Raw genomic sequence first — 16,839 nt, 5'->3', positions numbered from 1 at the left:
TCATTTCTCTAATGAGCGGTCCCACGTGACCGCTGAACTGGGGAAGAGCTGCGGCACCCGGAGACCGTGGGTTTGCAGGGACAGCGCCAGGAGCGGCGGGACTAGGTAAGTATGCCTCAGCGCCCTCTCCCCCTCACCCGCCGACACTACCGCCCACCGTGACTCGAGTATAAGCCGAGAGGGGCACTTTCAGCCAAAAAATTTGGGCTGAAATCTCGGCTTATACTCGAGTTTATATATAAATATATATAAATATATATAAATATATATATATATATATATATATACTAGATGGTGGCCCGATTCTAATGCGTCGGGTATTCTAGAATATCTATGCATGTATATAGCACAGGCCATATGGTATATAGCAGACAAATACTACGTGGCCTGTGCTATATACTATGTGGCTGCTATATACATACATATTGTAGAATACCCGATGCAGTAATACAGGCCACGCAGTATATAACACAGCCCATGCAGTATATAACATGGCCCACGTACTATATAACACAGCCCACGCAGTATATAGCAGTGTGGGCACCATATCCCTGTTAAAAAAAATACTTAAAATCAAAAATAGTTATATACTCACCCGCCGGGATCCAGCGAAGCTGTGCCGAGACGCGCGTGGCTGCCGCCATCTTCCGTTCCCAGGATGCATTGCGAAATTACCCAGATGACTTAGCGGTCTCACGAGACCGCTAAGCCTTCTGGGTAATTTCACAATGCTTCTCTGGCACCGGTGGCGCACCCTCGGCGTGAGGATGACGGCTTCTCCTCACCAAGGAGCTCCTTTGCTGCTTACATGTGGACGCTTAATAGGTACCGAGTACGGAGAGAAATACCGGGGGGCCTGGAGAGCAACCCAGAACCTGCGCCATTTTCTGTCAGAGGAGGCCCAGGGGGTGGGCCTATGTGTCAGTGAGATTACATGGAGAGATGGCGCAGCGTGTGCACGGCGGTGTAAATAATGTGCGGACACTGCAGGGAGGAGGCGGTGTATACCGGCCATTATCTGTACTGTATAGGGGGAGGGGTGTATATATATATATATATATATATATATATACATACATAGTGTGTGTATATAATATATACCCTGTGTAATGTGCAGACACTGCAGGGAGGAGGCGGTGTATACCGGCCATTATCTGTACTGTATAGGGGGAGGGGTGTATATCTATATATATATACATAGTGTGTGTATATAATATATATCCTGTGTAATGTGCGGACACTGCAGGGAGGAGGCGGTGTATACCGGCCATTATCTGTACTGTATAGGGGGAGGGGTGTATATATATATATACATAATGTGTGTATAATATATATCCTGTGTAATGTGCGGACACTGCAGGGAGGAGGCAGTGTATATACCGGCCATTATCTGTACTGTATAGGGGGAGGCGTGTATATTACGTGGGCTGTCTTATATATTACGTGGCCAGTGTTACATACTACGTGGGCTGTGTTATGTACTGCGTGGCTGCTATAAACTGCGTGGCTGCTATATACTGTGTGGGCTGTGTTATATACTACGTGGGCAGTGTTATTTACTGCGTGGCCTATATTAACGCATCGGGTATTCTACAATATGTATGTATATAGCAGCCACATGGTATATACCACAGGCCACATAGTACTCATATATACTACGTGGCATGTGCTATATACTATGTGGCTGCTATATACATACATACATACATATTCTAGAATACCCGATGCGTTAGAATCGGGCCACCATCTAGTATATATATATATATATATATATATATATATATATATATATATATATATATATATATATATATATATACAGACCAAAAGTTTGGACACACCTTCTCATTTAATGATTTTTCTGTATTTTCATGACTGTAAAAATTGTTTGATTTCACAGAAGTTTGATTTACTTGGAGTTATATTCTGTTGCTTAAGTGCTCCCGTTATATTTTTGAGCAGTGTGTACATATATATATATATATATATATATATATATATATATATATATATATATATATATATATATATATATATATATATACAGTACAGAGCAAAAGTTTGGACACACCTCATTTAATGATTTTTCTGTATTTTCATGACTGTGAAAATTGTACATTCACACTGAAGGCATCAAAGCTATGAATTAACACATGTGGAATTATATACTTAACAAAAAAGTGTGAAACAACTGAAATTATGTCTTATATTCTAGGTTCTTCAAAGTAGCCACCCTTTCCTTTTATTACTGCTTTGCACACCCTTGGCATTCTCTTGATGAGCTTCAAGAGGTAGTCACCAGGAATGATTTTCACTTCACAGGTGTGCCTGTCAGGTTTAACCCCTTCATGACCTTGGGATTTTCCGTTTTTCCGTGTTCGTTTTTTGCTCCCCTCCTTCCCAGAGCCATACCTTTTTTATTTTTCCATCAATATGGCCATGTGAGGGCTTATTTTTGCGGGACGAGTTGTACTTTTGAACGACATCATTGGTTTTACCATGTTGTGTGCTAGAAAACAGGAAAAAAATTCCAAGTGCGGTGAAATTGCAAAAAAAAAGTGCAATCACACTTGTTTTTTGTTTGGCTTTTTTGCTAGGTTTGCTAAATGCTAAAACTGACCTGATGGTATGATTCTCCAGGTCATTATGAGTTCACAGACACCAAACATGTCTAGGTTCGCTTTTATCTAAGTGGTGAAAAAAAATTCCAAACTATGCTAAAAAAAAAATTTTTTTAAAATTGCGCTATTTCCCGATACCCGTAGCGTCTCCATTTTTCGTGAACTGGGGTCAGTTGAGGGCTTTTTTTTTGCGTTCCAAGCTGACCTTTTTATTGATACCACTTTTGTGCAGATACGTTCTTTTGATCGCCTGTTATTGCATTTTAATGCAATGTCGCGGCGACAAAAAAAAACTTAATTTTTTTCTCGCTACACTGTTTAGCGATCAGGTTAATGATTTTTTTATTGATAGATCAGGCGATTCTGAACCCGGCGATACCAAATATGTGTAGGTTTGATTTTTTTATTGTTTTATTTTGAATGGGGCGAAAGGGGGGTGATTTAAACTTTTATATTTTTTTTATTTTTTTCACATTTTGTTTTACTTTTTTTAACTTTGGCCATGCTTCAATAGCTTCCATGGGAGGCTAGAAGCTGGCACCACTCGATCGGCTCTGCTACATAGCAGCAATCATCAGATCGCTGCTTTGTGGCTGAAATACAGGCTTGCTATGAGCGCAGACCACAGGGTGGCGTTCACAGCAAACCGGCATCAGTAACCATAGAGGTCTCAAGGACCTCTATGGTTACTATGCACAAGCATCGATGACCTCCAATCATGTGACGGGGTCGGCGATGCGCTCATTTCCGGCCCGATGGCCGGAAGCGCCGGTTAAATGCTGCTGTCTGCGTTTTCACCAGCCGCTATTGCAGACACATGTCAGCTCTTCAAAACAGCTGACATGTCCCGGCTTTGATGCGGGCTCACCGCCGGAGCCTGCATCAAAGCGGGGGTTCTGACCTCGGACGTACTATCCCGTCCGAGGTCAGAAAGGGGTTAATAAGTGGGATTTCTTGCCTTATAAATGGGGTTGAGACCATCAATTGTGTTGTGCAGAAGTCTGGTGGATACACAGCTGATTGTCCTACTGAATAGACTGTTAGAATTTGTATTATGGCAAGAAAAAAGCAGATAAGTAAAGAAAAACGAGTGGCCATCATTACTTTAAGAAATGAAGGTCAGTCAGTCCGAAAAATTGGGAAAACTTTGAAAGTGTCCCCAAGTGCAGTGGCAAAAACCATCAAGCGCTACAAAGAAACTGGCTCACATGAGGACTGCACAAGGAAAGGAAGACCAAGAGTCACCTCTGCTTCTGAGGATAAGTTTATCCGAGTCACCAGACTCAGAAATCGCAGGTTAACAGCAGCTGAGATTAGAGACCAGGTCAATGTCACACAGAGTTCTAGCAGCAGACACATCTCTACAACAACTGTTAAGAGGAGACTTTGTGCAGCAGGCCTACATGGTAAAATAGCTGCTAGGAAACCACTGCTAAGGACAGGCAACAAGCAGAAGAGACTTGTTTGGGCTAAAGAACACAAGGAATGGACATTACACCAGTGGAAATCTGTGCTTTGTCTGATGAGTCCAAATTTGAGATCTTTGGTTCCAACCACCGTGTCTTTGTGCGACGCAGAAAAGGTGAACGGATGGACTCTACATGCCTGGTTCCCACCGTGAAGCATGGAGGAGGAGGTGTGATGGTGTGGGGGTGCTTTGCTGTTGACACTGTTGGGGATTTATTCAAAATTGAAGGCATACTGAACCAGCATGGTTACCACAGCATCTTGCAGCGGCATGCTATTCCATCCGATTTGCGTTTAGTTAGACCATCATATATTTTTCAACAGGACAATGACCACAAACACACCTCCAGGCTGTGTAGGGGCTATTTGACCAAGAAGGAGAGTGATGGGGTGCTACGCCAGATGACCTGGCCTCCATAGTCACCAGACCTGAACCCAATCGAGATGGTTTGGGGTGAGCTGGACTGCAGAGTGAAGGCAAAAGGGATAAGTGCTAAGCATCTCTGGGAACTCCTTCAAGATTTTTGGAATACCATTCCCGGTGACTACCTCTTGAAGCTCATCAAGAGAATGCCAAGAGTGTGCAAAGCAGTCATCAAAGCAAAAGGTCGCTACTTTGAAGAACCTAGAATATAAGACATATTTTCAGTTGTTTCACACTTTTTTTGTTAAGTATACAATTCCACATGTGTTAATTCATAGTTTTGATGCCTTCAGTGTGAATGTACAATTTTCATAGTCAGGAAAATACAGAAAAATCTTTTAAATGAGAAGGTGTGTCCAAACTTTTGCTCTGTACTGTATATATATATATATATATATATATATATACATATACAGTGGGGCAAAAAAGTATTTAGTCAGTCAGCAATAGTGCAAGTTCCACCACTTAAAAAGATGAGAGGCGTCTGTAATTTACATCATAGGTAGACCTCAACTATGGGAGGCAAACTGAGAAAAAAAAATCCAGAAAATCACATTGTTTGTTTTTTTAACATTTTATTTGCATATTATGGTGGAAAATAAGTATTTGGTCAGAAACAAAATTTCATCTCAATACTTTGTAATATATCCTTTGTTGGCAATGACAGAGGTCAAACGTTTTCTGTAAGTCTTCACAAGGTTGCCACACACTGTTGTTGGTATGTTGGCCCATTCCTCCATGCAGATCTCCTCTAGAGCAGTGATGTTTTTGGCTTTTTGCTTGGCAACACGGACTTTCAACTCCCTCCAAAGGTTTTCTATAGGGTTGAGATCTGGAGACTGGCTAGGCCACTCCAGGACCTTGAAATGCTTCTTACGAAGCCACTCCTTCATTGCCCTGGCGGTGTGCTTTGGATCATTGTCATGTTGAAAGACCCAGCCACATTTCATCTTCAATGCCCTTGCTGATGGAAGGAGGTTTGCACTCAAAATCTCACGATACATGGCCCCATTCATTCTTTCATGTACCCGGATCAGTCGTCCTGGCCCCTTTGCAGAGAAACAGCCCCAAAGCATGATGTTTCCACCACCATGCTTTACAGTAGGTATGGTGTTTGATGGATGCAACTCAGTATTCTTTTTCCTCCAAACACGACAAGGATTGGGCATTTTCCCTGGAATCTGGCAATCCTGCTTTGCTTAATGTTGATTCTTTCTTTCAAGCATTGGGGTTAATGTATGATGAGCCTAATTCTGTGGATCAAGCTGAGAAAATCTTGCCGGACCTGTGTCAAGGTCAAGAATATGCAGAATCGTATTGCCAGAAATTTAGAAAATGGTCTGTACTGACTAAATGGAATGAGGATGCCTTGGCGGCAATTTTCAGAAAGGGTCTTTCTGAATCCGTTAAAGATGTTATGGTGGGGTTCCCCACGCCTGCTGGTCTGAGTGATTCTATGTCTCTGGCCATTCAGATTTATCGGCGCTTGCGCGAGCGCAGAGTTGTGCACACTGTGGCGTTGTCCTCTGAGCGGAGCCCTGAGCCTATGCAGTGTGATAGGATTTTGTCTAAAGCTGAACGTCAAAGATTCAGGCGTCAGAATAGGTTGTGTTTTTACTGCGGCGATTCTGCTCATATTATTTCTGATTGCCCTAAGCGTACAAAGAGAATCGCTAGTTCTGTTACCATAAGTACTGTACAACCTAAATTTCTGTTATCTGTGACCTTGATCTGCTCATTATCATCATTTTCTGTTATGGCATTTGTGGATTCAGGCGCCGCTCTGAACTTAATGGACTTAGAATTTGCCAGACGTTGTGGTTTCCCCTTGCAGCCTTTGCAGAACCCTATTCCTTTAAGGGGCATTGATGCTACACCGTTGGCTAAAAATAAACCTCAGTTTTGGACACAGCTGACCATGCGCATGGCGCCAGCCCATCAGGAAGATTGTCGTTTTCTGGTGTTGCATAATTTGCATGATGATATTGTGCTGGGTTTTCCATGGTTACAGCTACATAATCCAGTGTTAGATTGGAAATCTATGTCTGTGACTAGTTGGGGTTGTCAGGGGGTTCATGGTCACGTTCCTTTGATGTCAATTTCCTCTTCCCCCTCTTCTGAAATTCCTGAGTTTTTGTCAGATTTCCAGGATGTATTCGATGAGCCCAAATCCAGTTCCCTTCCACCACATAGGGACTGTGATTGTGCTATTGACTTGATTCCAGGTTGTAAGTTCCCTAAGGGCCGACTTTTCAACCTGTCTGTGCCAGAACATGCCGCCATGCGGAGCTATATTAAAAAGTCTTTGGAGAAGGGCCATATTCGGCCATTTTCTTCACCATTGGGAGCAGGTTTTTTTTTTGTTGCCAAGAAGGATGGCTCCTTGAGACCCTGTATTGATTATCGCCTCTTGAATAAGATCACGGTCAAATTTCAATACCCGTTGCCTTTGCTTACTGATTTGCTTGCTAGGATTAAGGGGGCTAGCTGGTTTACTAAGATTGACCTTCGAGGGGCATATAATCTTATTCGTATTAAGCAGGGTGACGAATGGAAAACTGCATTTAATACGCCCGAAGGCCATTTTGAATACCTTGTGATGCCATTCGGACTCTCTAATGTTCCTTCTGTGTTCCAATCCTTCATGCATGATATCTTTCGGAGTTATCTTGATAAATTCATGGTTGTATATTTGGATGATATTTTGATTTTTTCCGATGATTGGGAGTCTGATGTGAAACAGGTCAGGATGGTATTTCAGATCCTCCGTAATAATGCTTTATTTGTGAAGGGGTCAAAGTGCCTCTTTGGAGTGCAGAAGGTTTCTTTTTTGGGCTTCATTTTTTCTCCCTCATCTATAGAAATGGATCCGGTTAACGTTCAGGCCATTCATGATTGGATTCAGCCCACATCTGTGAAGAGCCTTCAGAAATTCTTGGGCTTTGCTAATTTTTATCGTCGTTTCATTGCCAACTTCTCCAGTGTGGTTAAACCTCTGACCGATTTGACGAAGAAAGGCGCTGATGTGACGAATTGGTCCTCTGCGGCTGTTTCTGCCTTTCAGGAGCTTAAACGCCGATTTACTTCTGCCCCTGTGTTGTGTCAGCCGGATGTTTCTCTTCCATTTCAGGTTGAGGTTGACGCGTCTGAGATTGGGGCAGGGGCCGTTTTGTCTCAGAGGAATTCTGATGGTTCCTTGATGAAACCGTGTGCCTTCTTTTCTCGGAAGTTTTCGCCTGCGGAACGCAATTATGATGTCGGCAATCGGGAGTTGTTGGCTATGAAGTGGGCATTTGAGGAGTGGCGACATTGGCTTGAGGGGGCCAAGCACCGTATTGTGGTCCTGACCGATCATAAGAATCTGATTTACCTCGAGTCTGCCAAACGGCTGAATCCTAGACAGGCTCAATGGTCCCTGTTTTTCTCCCGTTTTGATTTTGTGGTCTCGTACATTCCTGGTACTAAGAATGTTAAGGTGGATGCCCTCTCTAGGAGTCTTTTTCCTGATTCTCCTGGGGTTCTTGAGCCGGTCGGCATTCTGATGGAAGGGGTGATTCTTTCTGCCATCTCCCCTGATTTACGACGGGTTCTTCAGGCGTTTCAGGCTGATAAACCTGACCGCTGTCCAGTGGGGAAATTGTTTGTTCCTGATAGATGGACAAGTAAAGAGATTTCGGTGGTTCATTGTTCTGTGTTGGCTGGCCATCCTGGGATTTTTGGTACCAGAGATTTGGTTGGTAGGTCCTTTTGGTGGCCTTCTTTGTCGCGGGATGTGCGTTCTTTTGTGCAGTCCTGTGGGATTTGTGCGCGGGTTAAGCCTTGCTGTTCCCACGCTAGTGGGTTGCTTTTGCCTTTGCTTGTCCCTGAGAGACCTTGGACGCATATTTCTATGGATTTTATTTCAGGTCTCCCGGTTTCCCAGAGGATGTCGGTTATCTGGGTGGTTCGTGACCGGTTTTCTAAGATGGTTCATTTGGTACCTATGCCTAAATTGCCTTCCTCTTCTGATTTGGTTCTGTTGTCTTTTTCAGCATGTGGTTCGTTTGCATGGCATTCCGGAGAATATTGTGTCCGATAGAGGTTCCCAGTTTGTTTCTAGGTTTTGGCGGGCCTTTTGTGCTAGGCTGGGCATTGATTTGTCTTTTTCTTCCGCATTTTATCCTCAGACAAATGGTCAGACCGAGCGAACTAATCAGACTTTGGAAACTTATTTGAGATGCTTTGTATCTGCTGATCAGGATGATTGGGTGGCTTTCTTGCCATTGGCCGAGTTTGCACTTAATAATCGGGCTAGTTCTGCTACCTTGGTTTCGCCTTTTTTTGTAATTTTGGTTTTCATCCTCGTTTTTCTTCAGGGCAGGTTGAGACTTCTGATTGTCCTGGTGTGGATTCTGTGGTTGACAGGCTGCAGCAAATTTGGCCTCATGTGGTGGACAATTTGGTGTTGTCTCAAGAGGAGGATCAACGTTTTGCTAACCGTCGTCGGTGTATTGGTTCCCGGCTTCGGGTTGGGGATTTGGTCTGGTTGTCTTCCCGTCATGTTCCTATGAAGGTTTCTTCCCCTAAGTTCAAGCCTCGGTTTATTGGTCCTTATAGGATTTCTGAGATTATCAATCCAGTGTCTTTTCATTTGGCCCTTCCAACCTCTTTTTCCATCCATAATGTGTTCCATAGATCTTGCGGAAGTATGTGGTGCCCGTTGTTCCCTCTGTTGATCCTCCGGCCCCGGTGTTGATTGATGGGGAATTGGAGTATGTGGTTGAGAAGATTTTGGATTCTCGTTTTTCGAGGCGGAGGCTTCAGTATCTGGTCAAATGGAAGGGCTATGGCCAGGAGGATAATTCTTGGGTTGTTGCCTCCGATGTTCATGCTGACGATTTGGTTTGTGCCTTTCATTTGGCTCGTCCTGATCGGCCTGGGGGCTCTGGTGAGGGTTCGGTGACCCCTCCTCAAGGGTGGGGTACTGTTGTGAACTCTGCTCTTGTGCTCCCTTCGGTGGTTATGAGTGGTAGTGCTGCGGTAGTTGGATCGCAGCATTTATCAGGTGTATCTATTTTTTGCAATTTGGGCTGGGCTATATAGCCTTGCTTGATCCTTTAGTCTGTGCCAGTTGTCCATTGTTTTTGGCGGATTCACATCCCTTCTGGTCTCTCCTGTTTGCTGTGCTTTTCTTCAAAGATAAGTCCTGGCTTTGTTTTTGCTGTCCACCTGCTGTGGACCTTATAGTTCTGTGCATTTTCATGTTTTTGTCTTGTCCAGCTTAGTCTGTGAAGGATTTTTTTGCAGCTTTGCTATTTCTCTGGAGATGCACATATACCCTCCATGTCTTTAATCAGATGTGGTGTTTTGTATTTTCTGTGGTGGATATTTTCTAGTGTTTTAATACTGACCGCATAGTACTCTGTTCTATTCTTTCTTTTTAGCTAGTATGGTCTCCTATGCTAAATCCTGATTTCATTTCTGCGTATGTTATTTCCCTCTCCTCTCACAGTCAATATTTGTGGGGGGCTGTCTATCCTTTGGGGATTTTCTCTGAGGCAAGATAGGTTTCCTGTTTCTGTCTTTAGGGGTAGTTAGTTCTTAGGCTGTGTCGAGGGGTCTAGGGAGTGTTAGGTACTCCCCATGGCTACTTCTAGTTGCGCTGTTAAGTTTAGGGTTTGCAGTCAGTACAGGTGCCACCTTCTCCAGAGTACGTCTCATGCTGCTCCAAGGCCACCAGATCATAACAGAGGTTGTGCTCACAGCCCAACACAGTGCAGGACGATTGACATTTGCCACAGAACACCAGGATTGGCAAATTCGCCACTGGTGTCCTGTGCTCTTCACAGATGAAAGCAGGTTCACACTGAGCACATGTGACAGACGTGACAGAGTCTGGAGACACCATGGAGAGCAATATGCTGTCTGCAGCATACTTCAGCATGACCGGTTTGGCAGTGGGTCAGTAATGGTGGGGGTGGCATTTTTTAGGAGGGCTGCACAGCCCTCCATGTGCTCGCCAGAGGTAGCCCGACTGCCATTAGGTACCGAGATGAGATCCTCAGACCCCTTGTGAGACCATATGCTCGTGCGATTGGCCCTGGGTTCCTCCTAATGCTGGACAATGCCAGGCCTCATGTGGCTGGAGTGTGTCAGCAATTCCTGCTAGATGAAGGCATTGAAGCTATGGACTGGCCCCCTGTTCCCCAGACCTGAATCAGATTGAACACATCTGGGACATCATGTCTCACACCATCCACCAATGTCACGTTGCACCACAGACTGTCCAGGAGTTGGTGGATGCTTTAGTCCAGGTCTGAGAGGAGATCCCTCAGGAGACCATCCGCCGCCTCATCAGGACCCTCCCCATGTGTTGTAGGGAGGTCATACAGGCACGTGGAGGCCACACACACTACTGAATATCATTTCCTTGTCTTGAGGCATTTTCACTGAAGTTGGATCAGCCTGTAACTTCATTTTCCACTTTGATTTTGAGCATCTTTCCAACTCCAGACCTCAATGGGATATTAGTTGTGATTTACGTTGATCATTTTTAGGTTTTATTGTTCTCAACACATTCCACTGTGTAATGAATACAGATTTACAACTGGAATAATTAATTGAGTGATATCTAGGATGTGGGATTTTAGCGTTCCCTTTACTTTTTGAGCAGTATATATATATATATATATATATATATATATATATATATATAGTATATATATATATAATGTGTGTGAGTGTATGTATATATATATATATATATATATATATATAATGTGTGTGAGTGTATGTCTACAGTGGGGCAAAAAAGTATTTAGTCAGTCAGCAATTGTGCAAGTTCCACCACTTAAAGAGATGAGAGGCGTCTGTAATTTACATCATAGGTAGACCTCAACTATGGGAGACAAACTGAGAAAAAAAAAATCCAGAAATTCACATTATCTGTTTTTTTATCATTTTATTTGCATATTATGGTGGAAAATAAGTATTTGGTCAGAAACAAACAATCAAGATTTCTGGCTCTCACAGACCTGTAACTTCTTCTTTAAGAGTCTCCTCTTTCCTCCACTCATTACCTGTAGTAATGGCACCTGTTTAAACTTGTTATCAGTATAAAAAGACACCTGTGCACACCCTCAAACAGTCTGACTCCAAACTCCACTATAGTGAAGACCAAAGAGCTGTCAAAGGACACCAGAAACAAAATTGTAGCCCTGCACCAGGCTGGGAAGACTGAATCTGCAATAGCCAACCAGCTTGGAGTGAAGAAATCAACAGTGGGAGCAATAATTAGAAAATGGAAGACATACAAGACCACTGATAATCTCCCTCGATCTGGGGCTCCACGCAAAATCCCACCCCTTGGGGTCAGAATGATCACAAGAACGGTGAGCAAAAATCCCAGAACCACGCGGGGGGACCTAGTGAATGAACTGCAGAGAGCTGGGACCAATGTAACAAGGCCTACCATAAGTAACACACTACGCCACCATGGACTCAGATCCTGCAGTGCCAGACGTGTCCCACTGCTTAAGCCAGTACATGTCCGGGCCCGTCTGAAGCTTGCTAGAGAGCATTTGGATGATCCAGAGGAGTTTTGGGAGAATGTCCTATGGTCTGATGAAACCAAACTGGAACTGTTTGGTAGAAACACAACTTGTCGTGTTTGGAGGAAAAAGAATACTGAGTTGCATCCATCAAACACCATACCTACTGTAAAGCATGGTGGTGGAAACATCATGCTTTGGGGCTGTTTCTCTGCAAAGGGGCCAGGACGACTGATCCGGGTACATGAAAGAATGAATGGGGCCATGTATCGTGAGATTTTGAGTGCAAACCTCCTTCCATCAGCAAGGGCATTGAAGATGAAACGTGGCTGGGTCTTTCAACATGACAATGATCCAAAGCACACCGCCAGGGCAACGAAGGAGTGGCTTCGTAAGAAGCATTTCAAGGTCCTGGAGTGGCCTAGCCAGTCTCCAGATCTCAGCCCTATAGAAAACCTTTGGAGGGAGTTGAAAGTCCGTGTTGCCAAGCGAAAAGCCAAAAACATCACTGCTCTAGAGGAGATCTGCATGTAGGAATGGGCCAACATACCAACAACAGTGTGTGGCAACCTTGTGAAGACTTACAGAAAACGTTTGACCTCTGTCATTGCCAACAAAGGATATATTACAAAGTATTGAGATGAAATTTTGTTTCTGACCAAATACTTATTTTCCACCATAATATGCAAATAAAATGTAAAAAAAACAGACAATGTGATTTTCTGGATTTTTTTTTCTCAGTTTGTCTCCCATAGTTGAGGTCTACCTATGATGTAAATTACAGACGCCTCTCATCTTTTTAAGTGGTGGAACTTGCACTATTGCTGACTGACTAAATACTTTTTTGCCCCACTGTGTATATATATATATATATATATATATATATATATATATAGTTATATTACTCACCCATTAAATTCCCCATTGCTGCTTGCTTGCTTCTTGTTGTCATCCCCACCGATATGTATTTATTTTCCTACAGGGTCTGAAGAAGCTATTCACTGGCCACAGCATTGATATTAGCATGTACGGCACATGATTGCTGAGGCCAGTGGTTGCTGCAGCATGCTAATCTCAGAGCTAATTTAAAGTCATTGTATATATATAAATCATTGGCAGTGAACATGTTAATATTATAAATCCTAGATGTTTCCAATGGATGTCAAAACAGTATGCAACACATTATGGTAGTGGAAGCATTTATATGAAATGATTACATATACATATTATACAATAATTAACTGTTCATGTTGCAGCTACTTCATGCCCGCTATGTTCTTCAGCTCTTCCACGAAATCAAAAAGTTCCTGAAACAAATGCCAAACGTTGTTCATTTAACTACATCCTACTCTAAACAGATTACCGTATGTGGTGAGTATAGCATGCAGGAGAAAACATTGTGCAGCTTCATGTGACGACATTTGATAACAGGATTAGTATCTGACAAGATGTAAAATAAAGGGACTGTATTGAAATTATTTCTTAAATGGGTTGTCCACTATTGCAAAACACAAGCTTAATCATTTCAGAGCCCAAATTAAAATAAAAATAATGTATACTCACCTTCAGCAGTGGCGCTGTTCCAGTGATGTCTGCGCCATTGTTGTCTCATGTGCCTCCCCGGTGCCGGCTGCTATCAATGAACGGCCGCTGTTTGACTGCAGATCATTAATATTCTATCAGGGTGGACATCCACACTGACGATAAAGGAAAGGCTGTGGCTGACAAGCGGCTGCTCACTGACTGCAGCCAGAATGTGACACAACAATGTCACTTCACTCTCTGGGAACAGCGGCGCCAACATCGCTGGAATGACGCTGCTGCAGAGGTGCAGTGAGGACACATTTTTGTTTTTTCATTTTTACTTTGGGCACTGAAATTATTAAGTAGGGGTTGTCTAGTAGTGGACAACCTCTTTAAGCTGCAGTGTGAGATTCAGGCAAGAAAATAGTACATTAATGAGCTTTTTCAACTGCAATTTGTAGCTGTGAATGGCTGGATTATTTTAAAGGCCATTAGAACACAACTTCACTAATCAAACCTAAAAACTCACCAATCCTCAGAGTATTGCTGTTTTGCTGTGCAAGAGGACTGCTAAAGAAACTGCTAACATAACTTCTGTGGCTTCATTCTTTGTCCCCACCTCTGGGACACCACTGATCATAATGTTATAAATAATAATAATCTTTATTTATATAGTGCCAACATATTCCGCAGCGCTTTACAGTTTAACAGCTTCAAACACAACAGTCATAAGTAACAACGTTAATACAATAATTAAAGCGAAATAAGACGCCCCTGCTCGTGAGAGCTTACAATCTACAATGAGGTGGGGGAGATACAAAGCACAGGTGTGTATTTACAATGGTGTATTTACAATGATGGTCCAGCCATCTTCAGGGGTTGGGTAATAGATAGGGATAGTGAATGGGCTACACACACACACAAACATAAAATGACTTTGATTAGTGAACGTGATAGGCCGCTGTTATGAAAGGCAATTCAGTACTACAATGGACATAGCGGTCAGAGCACATACAGTGATCTGACAATAACCCAAAATCATAGAACGAGCTCTGAGACGTGGGAACTCTGCAGACCGCAATCCCTAATCCTCTCCAAACAACACTAGAGGCAGCCGTGGATTGCGCCTAACTCTGCCTATGCAACTCGGCACAGCCTGAGAAACTAACTAGCCTGAAGATAGAAAATAAGCCTACCTTGCCTCAGAGAAAATACCCCAAAGGAAAAGGCAGCCCCCCACATATAATGACTGTGAGTAAGATGAAAATACAAACGTAGAGATGAAATAGATTCAGCAAAGTGAGGCCCGACTTTCTTAACAGATCGAGTATAGAAAAGATAACTTTGCGGTCTACACAAAACCCTAAAGAAAACCACGCAAAGGGGGCAAAAAGACCCTCCGTACCGAACTAACGGCACAGAGGTACACCCTTTGCGTCCCAGAGCTTCCAGCAACAAATTAGACAAGCTGGACAGAAAAAATAGCAAACAAATAGCAAAGAAGAACTTAGCTATGCAGAGCAGCAGGCCACAGGAATGATCCAGGGAAAAGCAAGTCCAACACTGGAACATTGACAGGAAGCCAGGATCAAAGCAGTAGGTGGAGTTAAGTAGAGAAGCACCTAATGACCTCACCAGATCACCTTAGGGAGGAAACTCAGAAGCCGCAGTACCACTTCCCTCCACCAACAGAAGCTCACAGAGAGAACCAGCCGAAGTACCACTTGTGACCACAGGAGGGAGCTCTGCCACAGAATTCACAACAGTACCCCCCCTTGAGGAGGGGTCACCGAACCCTCACCAGAGCCCCCAGGCCGACCAGGATGAGCCACATGAAAGGCACAAACAAGATCGGGAGCATGGACATCAGAGGCAAAAACCCAGGAATTATCTTCCTGAGCATAACCCTTCCATTTAACCAGATACTGGAGTTTCCGTCTAGAAACACGAGAATCCAAAATCTTCTCCACAATATACTCCAATTCCCCCTCCACCAAAACCGGGGCAGGAGGATCAACAGATGGAACCATAGGTGCCACGTATCTCCGCAACAATGACCTATGGCATACGTTATGTATGGAAAAAGAATCTGGAAGGGTCAGACGAAAAGACACAGGATTAAGAACCTCAGAAATCCTATACGGACCAATGAAACGAGGTTTAAACTTAGGAGAGGAAACCTTCATAGGAATATGACGAGAAGATAACCAAACCAGATCCCCAACACTAAGTCGGGGACCCACACGGCGTCTGCGATTAGCGAAACGTTGAGCCTTCCCCTGGGACAAGGTCAAATTGTCCACTACATGAGTCCAAATCTGCTGCAACCTGTCCACCACAGTATCCACACCAGGACAGTCCGAAGACTCAACCTGTCCTGAAGAGAAACGAGGATGGAACCCAGAATTGCAGAAAAATGGCGAAACCAAGGTAGCCGAGCTGGCCCGATTATTAAGGGCGAACTCAGCCAAAGGCAAAAAGGACACCCAGTCATCCTGATCGGCAGAAACAAAGCATCTCAGATATGTTTCCAAGGTCTGATTGGTTCGTTCGGTCTGGCCATTAGTCTGAGGATGGAAAGCCGAGGAAAAAGACAAGTCAATGCCCATCCTACCACAAAAGGCTCGCCAAAACCTTGAAACAAACTGGGAACCTCTGTCAGAAACGATATTCTCTGGAATGCCATGTAAACGAACCACATGCTGGAAGAACAATGGCACCAAATCAGAGGAGGAAGGCAATTTAGACAAGGGTACCAGATGGACCATCTTAGAAAAGCGATCACAGACCACCCAAATGACTGACATCTTTTGAGAAACGGGAAGATCAGAAATAAAATCCATAGAGATATGTGTCCAAGGCCTCTTCGGGACCGGCAAGGGCAAAAGCAACCTACTGGCACGAGAACAGCAGGGCTTAGCCCGAGCACAAATCCCACAGGACTGCACAAAAACACGCACATCCCGCGACAGAGACGGCCACCAAAAGGATCTAGCCACCAACTCTCTGGTACCAAAGATTCCAGGATGACCAGCCAACACCGAACAATGAACCTCAGAGATAACTTTATTGGTCCACCTATCAGGGACAAACAGTCTCTCCGCTGGACAACGATCAGGTTTATTAGCCTGAAATTTTTGCAGCACCCGCCGCAAATCAGGGGAGATGGCAGACACAATTACTCCTTCCTTGAGGATACCCACCGGCTCAGACAAACCCGGAGAGTCGGGCACAAAACTCCTAGACAGAGCATCCGCCTTCACATTTTTAGAGC

The 16,839-nt window shown here is 43.8% G+C and overlaps 1 protein-coding gene across 1 annotated transcript in view; it reads left to right on the top strand.

Moving 5' to 3' along the window:
- Window positions 1-16,839, top strand: part of PPEF1 (protein phosphatase with EF-hand domain 1) — a 108,689-nt gene that overhangs the window by 33,712 nt on the left and 58,138 nt on the right. Inside the window, exon 5 of the mRNA XM_069760064.1 lies at window positions 13,298-13,412. Within this exon, the coding sequence (XP_069616165.1) occupies window positions 13,298-13,412 (115 nt within the window). The remainder of the gene's footprint in view (window positions 1-13,297; window positions 13,413-16,839) is intronic.

The sequence above is a fragment of the Ranitomeya imitator genome, chromosome 3 (assembly GCF_032444005.1).
Source record: "Ranitomeya imitator isolate aRanImi1 chromosome 3, aRanImi1.pri, whole genome shotgun sequence".
Lineage (NCBI taxonomy): Eukaryota > Metazoa > Chordata > Amphibia > Anura > Dendrobatidae > Ranitomeya > Ranitomeya imitator.
Note: the sequence above shows the minus strand (reverse complement) of the source record. Positions and strands in the feature narration are given on the sequence as shown.